Genomic DNA, 12176 nt, shown 5'->3' with positions numbered 1-12176 from the left:
ATTATTTACTCCTTCTTGGCTTCCTCCACTTTGCCTTGCTCAATGAGAGAGGAGTGAGCCTTTTCAAGCTTAGAGTGAGCTTTGCCAAATTTCGTATGGGCTTCCATTAGCCTCTCATGAGTAGCATTGAGCTCATCAAAGGATTGCTCAAGAAGTTTTACTTTCTTGCGCAATTCTTTGCACTTATTTCTCTTCATCTCATTGCAAGCGTGCACTTGCTCACACATGTCCAAGAGCTCCTCCTTGGTGTACTCCTCCTCCTCATCATCATCATTCCTACAAGAGTCACTTTCACATTCATCATCATCACTCTCATCATATTTTACCTTGGTAGGCTTTGTCATGAGGCATGTTGATGGAGTGTCAACGATGGAGAGCTTCTTATTGATGGCGATGCTTGCTAGTGTTCTCTTGATAGATTTCTTGTCATCATCACTAGAGCTATCACCATCTGAGGAACCATCGCTATCCCAAGTGACTACATAGCCTCCACCTTTCTTTTTTTTGGAAGGTCATTCTCTTCTTCTTCTCCTTCTTTTCATTTTTATCTTTCTTGTGCTTCTTCTTCTCATCTTCATTATTATCATTATTGTAGGGACAATTTGCTACAATATGATCTGGGCTCTTACAATTGTAGCATCTTCTCACATACTCTTTGATCTTTTTGTGATCTCTTCTCTTTCTTACACCATAGCCCTTCTTCTTCATGAATTTACCCATCTTGCGCACAAATAGGGCCATGGCTTTATCATCAATGTCACTAAGATCATCATCATCACTTGATTCTTTCTTGGACTTGCCCTTGTTCTTGGATGATGATGAGCTAGCCTTGAATGCTATACTCTTCTTCTTCTTGTTCTCTTCTTCCTTCTTGTCATCCTTGTCATCCCCCTCCCTTTCCATATGGTATGTCTCTTATGTCATGACATCACCTAGTACTTAGTTGGAGGTAATCTCCTTAAATCCTTCTCTTATGATGAGCAATCTCAACATCTCAAATCTTGGAGGTAGGCACATCAAGAACCAATGAGAGACATCATCATCCTTGATCTTCTCTCCCAATGCCTTCAAATCATTGACAATGACTTGCAATCGATGGAACATCTCCGGAATGCTCTCATCATCCTTCATCTTGAAGCTTGTCAACTTGTCCTTGAGGATATACAACTTGGCACTCTTCACTGCCGGTGTGCCCTCATATGTTTCTTCCAATCTTTTTCACAGCTCATTTGCTCTTTCACAATCCTTGATTCGCTCAAACACCTTGGAATCAATGGCATTGTATATGGTGTTGAGAGCCATTGTATTGCATTGCTTATTGACCTTATCTTGGTTCGTGGGATCATCGGGATCGATGATAGCATAGTCATTCTCGGTCACCTCCCATACTTGATCATTGATTGAACCAAGATACATCCTCATCTTTCTCGTCCAATAATCATAGCATGTGCCATCAAAGAATGGTGGTTTGCCCCCCCCCCCACATGGTTGAACACAACTTGAGCCATAATTTGACACCGAGGTTGTTAAGCCTTCAATCAAACGGTGACCACGGCTTTGATACACTTGAAAGGTCCTAATATGGCTAGAGGGGGGTGAATAGCCTATTTAAAAATCTACAAACCAACTAGAGCAATTTGATTAGTATAACAAATAGCGAAATGCAAACTTGCTCTAGCTCTACAAGGGTTGCAAGCCACCTATACAACACTTATAGTTGCAATGATTACTAGGCACACGGCTAGCAAGATACTACTCACTAAGATGTCTCAAACTTGCTACTCTAAAGAGCTCCACTAGAAGAACTTAAAACAACAAAACAAGCTCTCAATTCTAATTACACTAAAGAGCTTGCCACAACTAGTTTGCAAGAATACAAAAGAGTGAGTAGGGTGATTATACCGCCGTGTAGAGGAATGAACCAATCATAAGATGAAGATTATGCCAATCACCGGGAGAATACAAATGACAAGAGACAACCAATTTTCTCCCGAGGTTCACGTGCTTGCCAACACGCTACGTCCCCGTTGTGTCGACCAACACTTGATGGTTCGGCGGCTAAGAGGTGTTTCACTAACCTCGTCCACACGATTGGACACTGCAAGAACCTACCCATAAGTGAGGTAACTCAATGACATGAGCAATTTACTAGAGTTACCTTTTGGCACTCCACCGAGGAAGGTACAACTCCCCTCACAATCACCAGAGACGGCCACGAACAATCACCAACTCGTCTCGACCTCCACCGTTGCACCAAGCCATCTAGGTGGTGGCAACCACCAAGAGTAATAAGCAAAATCCACAGCGCAACACGAATACTAAGTGCCTCTAGATGCAATCACTCAAGCAATGCAATTGGATTCTCTCCTAATCTTACAAAGATGATGGATCAATGATGGAGATGGGTGGGAGTACTTTGGCTAAGCTCACAAGGTTGCTATGTCAATAAAAATGTGCATAAGAGTGAGCTTGAGCCGGCCCTGGGGCTTAAATAGAAGCCCCACACAAAATAGAGTTGTTGTACCCCTTCACTGGGTACTGATCGGAGTGACCGGACGCTTCGGTCCTACTGACCGGACACAGGGCTCAGCGTCCGGTCGCCCGATGGCGGCCACGTGTCATCCTGCGTTCAACAGGAGTCGTCTGATCTCAATGGTCATGACATGATCGGACGCTCTGCCATAAGTGACCGGACGCCAACCACTCAGAGTCCGGTCATTTTCAGTAAGCTCCTAAAGACGGCAAATCTTGACCGGACGTGTCCGGTGGTACTTTACTAGACACAGCCATCGTCCGATCAGTCACCCTAATTACTGTGCAGCTACGTTAGCTCTGACCGGACACAGCCATCCAGCGTCCATTCAGTCAGAGGCCCAGCATCTGGTCACATGACCGACGCTAGGGTATCACTGCCACGCCTGACCGGACGCGCCGGTCCCCCTGAGACCAGTGTCCGGTCAGTTGTAAAACAACAAGACTGACCCTCTATCATCTCTATCTCCTTCACCCTTGCTTAAATGTGCCAACCACCAAGTGCATCACCTTGTGCACATGTGTTAGCATATTTTCACAAATATTTCCAAGGGTATTAGCACTCCACTAGATCCTAAATGCATATGCAATGAATTATAGTATCTAGTGGCACTTTGATAACCGTATTTCGATACGAGTTTCACTCCTCTTAATAGTACGGCTATCTATCCTAAATGTGATCACACTCATTAAGTGTCTTGACCACTAAAATAAAATGGCTCCTACATTTTATACCTTTGCCTTGAGCCTTTTGTTTTTCTCTTTCTTCTTTCCTACATTTTATACATGTGTTAGCATATTTTCACAAATATTTCCAAGGGTGTTAGCACTCCACTAGATGGAGCTACCGATGCTATCGCCACCGCCCACAGCAACACTGCAGGATCCGCGCGCTGGAGGGCCGCCGCCGCCGACGCCGACACTGGGTGCCGCCACCAGATGCAGCGTCGAGTCTGTCCCTACGGGTTCTGGTGGTGGTGTGCCTCCACGGGCGCCGGGCACCACCATCTTCGCGACAACCTCCAGCAGCAGAGGCATCGGAACTGGTGCTACCCCGCAGCCATCACTAGAGCCCGTGGCCACCACTGGGCCATGCGTGGGGGTCCATTCCGGCCCCTCCACGCCGCCGCATGCGCCGGACGGCGACTTGTCGGAGGTGACGGATGCTGGGAAGGTGCAGCGACCTCTGGAGACGCCGTCCCGTCAGCCAACCGCCACATCACCGCCAGTCACCCCTAGCTCCTTCCTTTCACCGGACGTTGCTCCCTTCTACCCAGTCTCGGGTGGGCGCACCAAAAGCCGCTGGTGGGCGGGCGACGATGCTGACGAGTCTGACGATAACCACCCCAGATCTACTTGGACGACGCTTGTCGCCCGGCGAAGGCGGTCGCCGCGCCCATCGCAAGCGCCCATGTTCACCCCGTCGCTGCTTTGGTCCCTGCTCCTGACCGGAAGAGACTTGGTTGGAGGCCGAGGAAACGCAGTCGGCCGCGCCCACAACTGCTGTGCGGCCTGCCTCGTCGGCCAGTGGATGGCCGCGTCCCTGCTTGCCAATGCCTTGGTCGCCGTGGACGTGGACGGGTCTCCGTCCCTAATGTCAATGGGGGTCCGCATTGAAGCGCCCGCCAGCGCATCTCCGCTCCGGACGCTGACGGCTGGCATGAGGTCCTGTCGTGGGGGTCGTCATGCGGCAACGGCGAGGCACGCCCACCCAAACTGCATCGGCGAACCAGCAGCCCCCTATCCGCTATCCGACGGACCTACATGGGAAGTGCTTCATCTGTCTCTCCATCGCGCACAAGGTGGCAACCTACAAGGTGCCTCCACGCTGCCTAAGATGCAGGGGGTTCCGACACCTCGCACGGGACTGTAAGCGGCAGCACACGGTGCCTCCTTCCAGCTTCGGCTCATCTGGTGCCACAGAAGGCCGACCATGACGACCTGTCCGGGAGCGTACCTCGGGCACCCAGCCACGTACTACTCAGGGCGACATGCCGACATGCCGAGCTCGGCTGGTGCTGCGCCAGGCGTGGTTGCAGCTGTGCTAGGTGCGACTACGCGCGACGGCAGACGTCGGATCTCCTTTCTCTCGGTGACGGATTGCTCGGGCGTTCAACGATTCAAGTGTGCATCGGCTTTTTCGGTGTGCCGACTGATGTAGCGTTTAAAGTGTACTTGCACTTGTCGAAAGGAAAAAAGAGACCAAGCAAATAATGGTGGTTATTTGAACAAGCATTTCTTCCTGAACTACTCCGTAGTTTCGTAGTCCGTACGATAAGGTTGCAGACTTGCAGGCAGAAGCACTGCGCCATTCAGCGAGTGCAAACTGTTCCCGCTAAAAAAATAAACTGAAAAATATGGATTATAAGACAAGTGAATAGGGCCATAAGCGAAAACTGAAAAAGGTAGATACCAGATTCAGAAAATCATTGACCATTCACTTTTCTTCTTGCTACTCCCTTCCAATAGAGATGGGATGAAGGACCGCACATCCAGATGCAGTAAACTAGCAGAAGTCAAGCGAACGAGGGGTGCGCTCCAACTCCAAGAAGCTCATCACCACACTCATCAAGGGACACGCGCAGCAGCTACATTCCCCGCAGCCGCAGGCCACTCCTCGTCTCGGCAGCCTCCAACAGAGGCGCCAATCCAGGCCGACAGCAGAGCAGCACACCGGTTGATCCCTATGTACATCAGAATTCAGAATCACTACTACTTCAATTCACCTCCCATAGCCAGCCATGTCGAGGTATATCCATCGACCTTTCGCTTATTCAGGGGTGCAGTGCAGTGGCGAAGCACCCGCCGCCCCCCTCATCGCTTCAGGCTCAGCACCGGCGGCGACGGCATCGGGGTCGGCGGCGGCAGGCCGTAGGACTCCACGAGGATCGACCACAGCACGTGCACGTCCTCGCATTGGCACGACTTGACGTCGTCGTACAGGATGTAGATCCCTCTCTCTGCACAGCACAGAGCACAGCACAGGACATTCAGAATCCAGAGAACCGGAGGAGCAGAACAGAGCAGAGCAGAGCGTGTGATGGGCAGGGCACCGTACTCTTGCGCTGCTGCACCGCGTTGACGCGGCACCAGAGCTTCCTGAGCGGGGAGAGCACGGCCCGGAGCCACCCCATGCCGAGCCTTGGCCGCCTCCTGCGTCTCATATCTATAGCAGCAGAGCCAAACCGTGTGGGTTGTTCGTGACTCGTGAAGACGAGCACGTGAAGAACAAGAGCTGCTGCTGCTGTGCTGCTGCTGCTGCTGCAGAGGAGGGGCAGGGGCAGCCGGGCAGGTGGTGTGGTGCGGTCACAGGTCACTGGTCATGGTCAGTGCAGTGGTGCTGTGTATATGAGCAATGCTGCAACCCGCCGGTGAAGTAAGAGCTTGCCTTTGGCTTGCTTTACACTTGGGTAAAGCCTCCCACACTATTCTCCCTTCCGTTGGGTTCTGCCACAACGGACTCCCTTGCCGCACAATCATGCTACGCCGAAGCTGCCCGCGCCCGCCTCTGATCTTTACGTTGCCCCGTCGCTGTCGTGGATCCATCGAACCCTCGCGTACGTACGACCCTTCACTCTCAAGATCACCGTGCCCCATTAAACTAGTGCACGCCGCAGCGTCTTGTTTCTTTGCCTGATACTGTAATAAAGAAACCAATCAGGGCAAAAAAGAAGCCATCAGTCGTCGTCGTTGATTAGTTTCTTCTGCGCCTTGTTCACCAGTGGATTAAGCAAGGTGCATCATATCTTTTTGAAAACCTTTTTTTTTTTTGAAAACCAAGGTGCATCGTATCCCCCGGGGCTAGATTAAGAAAAACAAGGTCGGGCGTGCGAGGACGGACGGACGGACGGACGTTGGTACGCAGTACGTACAGACGCCGGACGCGTGCGCCGCAAGCCCCTCCTTTTCTTGGCGTCCATGATGCTTGCTTGGACCGACGCGCCGCGGAGGCGTGTGAACGCATGCATTGCGTCGGGTAACTCTTACAACGCACGGCATCGATTTACCAGACAGACAGGCGAGGTGAAGTGAGGTCAGGTGAGCGAGCGAGCAAGCAAGCAACAAACCGACTCAGAAAAAAGTTTTTCATGGCTGGTGAGTCGATGGCACCTCCATCAAGACTCATCGCCTGGCCATGGAGACGGGCTCGCTCGCTATTCACATGGCATGGCCGCATGGCGTCTTCATTTGCTTCTCTTTTACCCCATCGCCTGGATTGCGGCCGTGGTGGTCGTGTGACTATGCACTATGGTTGTCATGCTCTGTCTAGTTTCTGGCTCGCTACCAGACGACGGAAGGATCTGCGTAAACTAACAGCGTCGTAAAAAGAGATTCGCTGAACACGTTTTTTTTTTTGTTTCTTGATTTAGCAGGCATGATTACCCGCGAGTGGGCCTTCCAGGATCCTCCGACTTGTAGCATGTTCGTTTTGTCGTAAATGATCGTAAATTTTTAACTAGAATATTATTTTTCTCTCACATCAAAATAGCCAGCAGTAATAATCCACGATAGTGACGAAGTCAGAAAAAAATTTAGGAGAGGCTAAACAAAAGAATAGAGGTTTTTTATCTTCTCTTAACCTTAGCCTCTCCTACCTAATACATGTATGCATAAAATTTTAAGAGAGGACTTAGGGGAACTCCATGTGCTTAGGATGGGTCCCCCCTAGCCCCACCGCTAGCTTCGTCCCTGATCCACGATCGTATACGATCGTTTCAGCCCCAGCCGAACAGGCTGGTGATCCCTTCGGCCAATAAAATATGTTACTAAATCCGTTTCAAATTATAGTTCGTTTGACTTTTTTTTACTCCAAGTTTGACCACTCGTCTTATTCAAAATTTTGTGCTATATATCACTTCTTTTGTTGTGGTTTGCTTTATTAACGAGAGTTCTTCAAAAATAACTTAAATTTAACTATGTTTACACAAATATTTTGAATAAGACGAGCAGTTAAACTTAGGATAAAAAAGTCAAACGAATTATAATTTGGAATTGAGGAAGTACATGCGTTTGATCTGCTAGTATGATCAGTAGCTGAGCCATCAGCAGCTCTGTACATGGAGAACTCGACGCTGTACCTTCCATTGGTTGGGTTGGAAGCTGCTACTGTTCCTCAAGATGGCCGTTCCTTCACTTAACACATAATATGTACCCAACATGTTCACGTGCACTATACATTCGACGTCACCAAAAGCAAAAGATGCGATGGATAATTCGTTCTGAGATAAATTTCTGAAGCAACAGATAGATTTTGAAGAGACAAGAAAAGAAGAAGGTCCAACGCGCGATGAACCGACTCTCCCGGAAGGATGACCGAACGAACGGGTTCTGGTTCTAGCAACCGACTCGGGCTCAAGGGAAAACTCGTTTCGATTGAATTGGTCCCTGCACGCGTGTAGCAAACTTCCCCGATCCTTCCAGGATTCAGGACTCTCAAATATTTTTACTGCGAACCGACATGGACGGCGGTATGGACGGCGGCTTCGAGGACGGCCGCGCGCGAGCGCGCCGGACAAGCCACGACGCCCTGTACAGGATTTTGGCCGAGTGCGACACCGATTACGACTCAGGCGACGACAATGGGTCCCGCCGTCGCAAGCGCCGCAGGGACGCCTCCGCCGAGCCCGATCTCTCCAAGCCGGTCCAGTTCGTCTCCTCCGTCTCCGTCATGCCATCCCGGAATCCAGGGCCTGGCCCTGTGAGCGCCGCCACCAAAGAGGATGAGGCGAAGGCGGGGGCGGAGGAGGTGGGCATCGAGCCGCCGCTCCCCCACGATGTTCGGGAAGATCAGGCAGGGCGCCGGCGCAAGGCGGGAGAAAAAGGAGCGGGAGCGCGCCGCAGCCGCGCGCCGCACCCAGGCGTCGGTGAAGCCGCCGCCGGCGGCCCCGGGGAGTGTGCGGTCCAATGCCAAGGTTGTCGAGATGACGCGCATCATGAGGTACGTTGACGGCATGGGCCTCGGCAAGGACGGGCAGGGGATTACTGAACCGGTGGCGGTCACCGAGCGGCACAAGAACGCCGGCCTTGGCTACGGCGAGGAACCCGTGACCCAGTCGGCCAAGGAGAACCTGCCGCCCCCGGCTTCAACTTCAACCAAGGAGTGGCCGCCACGGTGGTCGAAGAAGGCGAGGGCTAGGAAAGCTCCCGCCTTGACGAAGAATGCGTTGCCGGCAATGCCTGCCGAGCAGGTGCTGGAGGAGGAGGCCGAGGGGACCCCACCGTCGTCCAGAAGGTGATCGACAGGCGAGGGCGACAGGAGCGCGTGCTGACGGACCTGAGGGGGCTCAACGACGAGCAGGGGCAGGAGATGCAGGTTGACGACGCTCCGATGCCGGAGCTACAGCACAACGTGCGGCTACTCGTTGACGACACGGAGGCTGACGTCGTGAGACTGGACGGCCAGCTGCGGCGGGAGCACGAGAAGGCGGCCAGCTTGGCTCGGGAGGAGATAAAGCTGTCGAAGCAGGAGGCGGCGCAGAAACGGCAGCTGCAGGTCATGGAGGCGATCGCAGGGGCGCTAGAGCAGGTCCGGATGGACGATTCAGCCGGCGTCCTCACCCTGGAAGGACTGCTTCTGACGTTCAGGGGCCTGAAGGCGCGCTTCGCGGAGGAGTTCAAGATGTGCGGCATGGCATGGGTCGCCTGCCAGTTCGCGCATCCGCTGCTGATCCGGTTCTTCCAGGGCTGGCAGCCGCTCGTGGATCCGTCGGTCGGCTTGGAGCTCATGTCATCGTGGAAGGATCTGCTGGAGGGAGACCAGCTGCCGTATGACTTCTCGCACGGCGCCGCTTCAATGGCCGTACGCGCAGCTCGTGTGCGAGGTCATCGTGCCACCCGCGCGAATGTCAGGAACCAATTCGTGGGAAGCAAGGGTTCCGAAACCAATGCTCGACTTTCTCAAGACATGGGAGCAGGTGCTGCCCCCCGTTGCGCTTCAGTTGATACTGGAGCATGTGGTCATGCCAAAGCTCTCGGCCGCCGTGGATTCATGGGATCCACGCGGGGAGAAGGTGCCGATCCATGTCTGGGTGCACCCATGGTTGCCGATGCTAGAGCAAAGCAGCATAGAGACCCTGTGCCATGCCATCCGGTACAAGCTGAGCAGCTTCCTCCGCGTATGGCAAGCGCACGACACATCAGCTCACGCTCTGTTGTCTCCATGGAAGAATGTGTTCGATTCTGCAGTCCGGGAAGACCTGGTTGCGCGTTATATCGTCCCGAAACTGAGGATGGCACTGCAAGAGTTCCAGATCAACCCGGCGGACCAGAAGCTCGATCAGTTCAGATGGGTGATGCTTTGGGCTTCTACGATCCCGGTGCGCTGCATGGTCCGTTTGCTGGAAGTTGATTTCTTCAGCAAGTGGCATCAGGTCCTATACCACTGGCTGTGTTCCCCGAATCCTGATTTCGTCGAGATCGTTAATTGGTATAAGTGCTGGAAGGACAGTTTCCCACCTGAATTGCTTGCTGATGCGCTCATACGGATGCTTTTTACACTTGGCCTGGAGATGATGGACCGAGCCGCGGAAGGACTTGAGGTTTGCTGGAAGGACAGTTTCCCACCTGAATTGCTTGCTGATGCGCGCATACGGATGCTTTTTACACTTGATGCGCGCATACGGATGCTTTTTACACTTGGCCTGGAGATGATGGACCGAGCCGCGGAAGGACTTGAGGTTGTGCAGCCTGGAACTGGGGAGAATATGGCATACTTGAGAGGTAGTGGTACAGAGAAACTTCAAGTCGATGCAGGTGAGAATGCATCACAGTTCCCTTGTCGCCATGCAGTACGAGGAGCAACCGAGCCAGATCTTTTGGCTGGTTCGTATCGTTGCTGGTTCGTGAAGAAGTACTGCTGGCTGATTTGTGTGAGAGAAAAATACTGTTCCAGCTGGAAATTTATGATCGTTTACGACAAGCCACGGCCAAACGAACAGGCTGCTGAGCTTCAAGGAGTGTATCCAGGCATTCGCTATGGAGAAAGGTTTGTTGTTTATGCCTCGAGTCGGCAGGTTCTACAATGGCATGCCAGTTTATGAGTTTGGCTCTGTAAATATTTGCTTAGACTCCGTGGAGCGAGTAGTCTACGCACAACTTCGAGAAGGAATCGAGAGATGGTGTGCTGTATCTCTTAGGCAATTGGTGGAAATGAATTGGGTAGGGAGAACTTGCTAAATCACTTAACCTGGAGCATTCGTGTCATTTCCAAATCCCTCTCCGGTCACCCCTTTTCCCCCCATGTTATGTAAAGTCCTTAAGATAACATGTACACCTGATATATAAGCAAACTGGGTCGAGCATTTGCTATGGTAATTGCAAAAAAATACTGTTGATGTTATAGAGGATTTCGACATGTCTCTTTTCTTGTATTGGGAAAAAACTGTGTTATTGTCCGTAGCTTCATGTTTTTTTTGGTTTGATGACACATGGCTAGTTACAAGTTGAGGTTAAAAATTAATCCAAATTAGCTATGATTGGTTAGTAAGTTGGCTAACAACTAGTTGAAGACTTGGTTAGAATTAGCCCACCTATTAGCCATCATGTTTGGATGTACTAGAACTAAGCATCTATGTGAGCTTTGTAAAATAACTCTCTATTTTGAATTTTTAGCAAAAAGGGGAAAAGCTGCCCTCCAACAATTTAGTAAAAGAGCTCCTTAAAAATAAAAAGTTTTCAAATATCCTCTTCAGCTCGTAAATTTTCAAAGTTGAGAGGAACTCTGTAATCCCCTTGTCGGTGTTTTGTAACCGGACTAGTAAATTTATGCGATTGCCGCGGTGCTCTAGAAAGACGATGATAACAACCAAAAGGCACGAGGGTTTATACCGGTTCAGACCGGAGCCCTTCGTCCAGTCTCAGAGATGATCGCGTGCGTGTTCCTCGCTTGAATGCTCTGAAGTTCTTACAACGGGGGGGGGGGGGGGGTGTGAAAGAATGGTGGAAGAGGGGGTGAAAGAACGGTGGACGAGGTAGGAGATCTAGAGCTAGGAGACAGGCTACCCGAAAGGAAGCTTCAGGAGCCCTTCTACGGTGTGAGAACGAGAGAATGGTAGAGGATTAGAATTGGATGCCCAAGATGGATGACCTGACTGCCCTTATATAGAGTTTGGGGTCAGGGCTTGTACAAAGCAGTAGGTTCTCACGACCGAAGGATCGTGAGCCTGAGAGAGGGCCTGGCTATCTTGGCTTACAAGCTACGCTGTCTTGGGGAGCACATCTGGGCGTGGTTGTGATGATGGTCTTGTGGCCACGTCGCTGCATGGTGTGACGTGGTGCTATTGTGCCGATCGTGACGACACTGTAGGCACGATGGGAGTTCGCCAGCCGTCCTGTGCGACATGGTCCTTGCCGTGGTCGTTGTCATCGCCTCCTGGTTTTCGAGGGCGTCATATAGGAGTTGGTAGCCGTCCTTGGGTCATCGATCGCCTTGCTGGTTTGAGGAACTGAGGGCCACGATCCCGATCATTGGGGTCATGGCTCGCACCGGGTTGGATGGCCTCTAAGTTGATGCCTTCGTCGTGGGTCCCATCCATAGTGGGTGGAATCGTACATGCGTCTTGTCGGGCCGTATTTGGCCGGTGGTTATCGTACCGGTCGTCACCGCCTTGGGCGGTGTTGTCTTATCTGAGCTGCGTGGCGCAGGG

The 12176-nt window shown here is 51.7% G+C and overlaps 1 protein-coding gene and 1 pseudogene across 2 annotated transcripts; one reads left to right on the top strand and one right to left on the bottom strand.

The window, feature by feature from the left end:
- Positions 1 to 4892: 4892 nt before the first annotated feature.
- On the bottom strand, positions 4893 to 5854 carry LOC136450553 (uncharacterized). Of its 2 annotated transcripts, XR_010758376.1 has the most exons (3): positions 5591 to 5854; positions 5296 to 5492; positions 4893 to 5216 (listed from the first exon to the last, which is right to left on the bottom strand). XR_010758376.1 is itself a non-coding variant. In XM_066451041.1 (2 exons), the coding sequence occupies exons 1-2, from the start codon at positions 5694 to 5696 to the stop codon at positions 5347 to 5349; spliced, it is 252 nt and encodes an 83-aa protein (XP_066307138.1). In that variant the 5' UTR covers positions 5697 to 5853; the 3' UTR covers positions 4893 to 5346. The 2 variants fall into 2 exon arrangements, 1 of the variants encoding a protein (XP_066307138.1); XM_066451041.1 differs by having other exon boundaries at positions 4893 to 5492; positions 5591 to 5853.
- A 2136-nt stretch (positions 5855 to 7990) lies between these two features.
- On the top strand, positions 7991 to 10707 carry LOC136455178 (septin and tuftelin-interacting protein 1 homolog 1-like; annotated as a pseudogene).
- The last annotated feature ends 1469 nt before the right edge of the window (positions 10708 to 12176 follow it).

This window comes from Miscanthus floridulus, chromosome 5 (genome assembly GCF_019320115.1).
Source record: "Miscanthus floridulus cultivar M001 chromosome 5, ASM1932011v1, whole genome shotgun sequence".
Lineage (NCBI taxonomy): Eukaryota > Viridiplantae > Streptophyta > Magnoliopsida > Poales > Poaceae > Miscanthus > Miscanthus floridulus.
The sequence above is the reverse complement of the archived record's forward strand: the minus strand, read 5'-3'. Positions and strand labels throughout refer to the sequence as shown.

What these genes read in the sequence shown, in the direction of transcription:
- LOC136450553 (XM_066451041.1), bottom strand. Translation starts at nt 5,696, where the DNA reads ATGAGACGCAGGAGGCGGCCAAGGCTCGGCATGGGGTGGCTCCGGGCC. An exon ending in CGCGGTGCAGCAGCGCAAGA is followed by an intron (nt 5,493 to 5,590) that starts GTACGGTGCCCT and finishes TGTGCTGTGCAG; the next exon opens with AGAGAGGGATCTACATCCTG.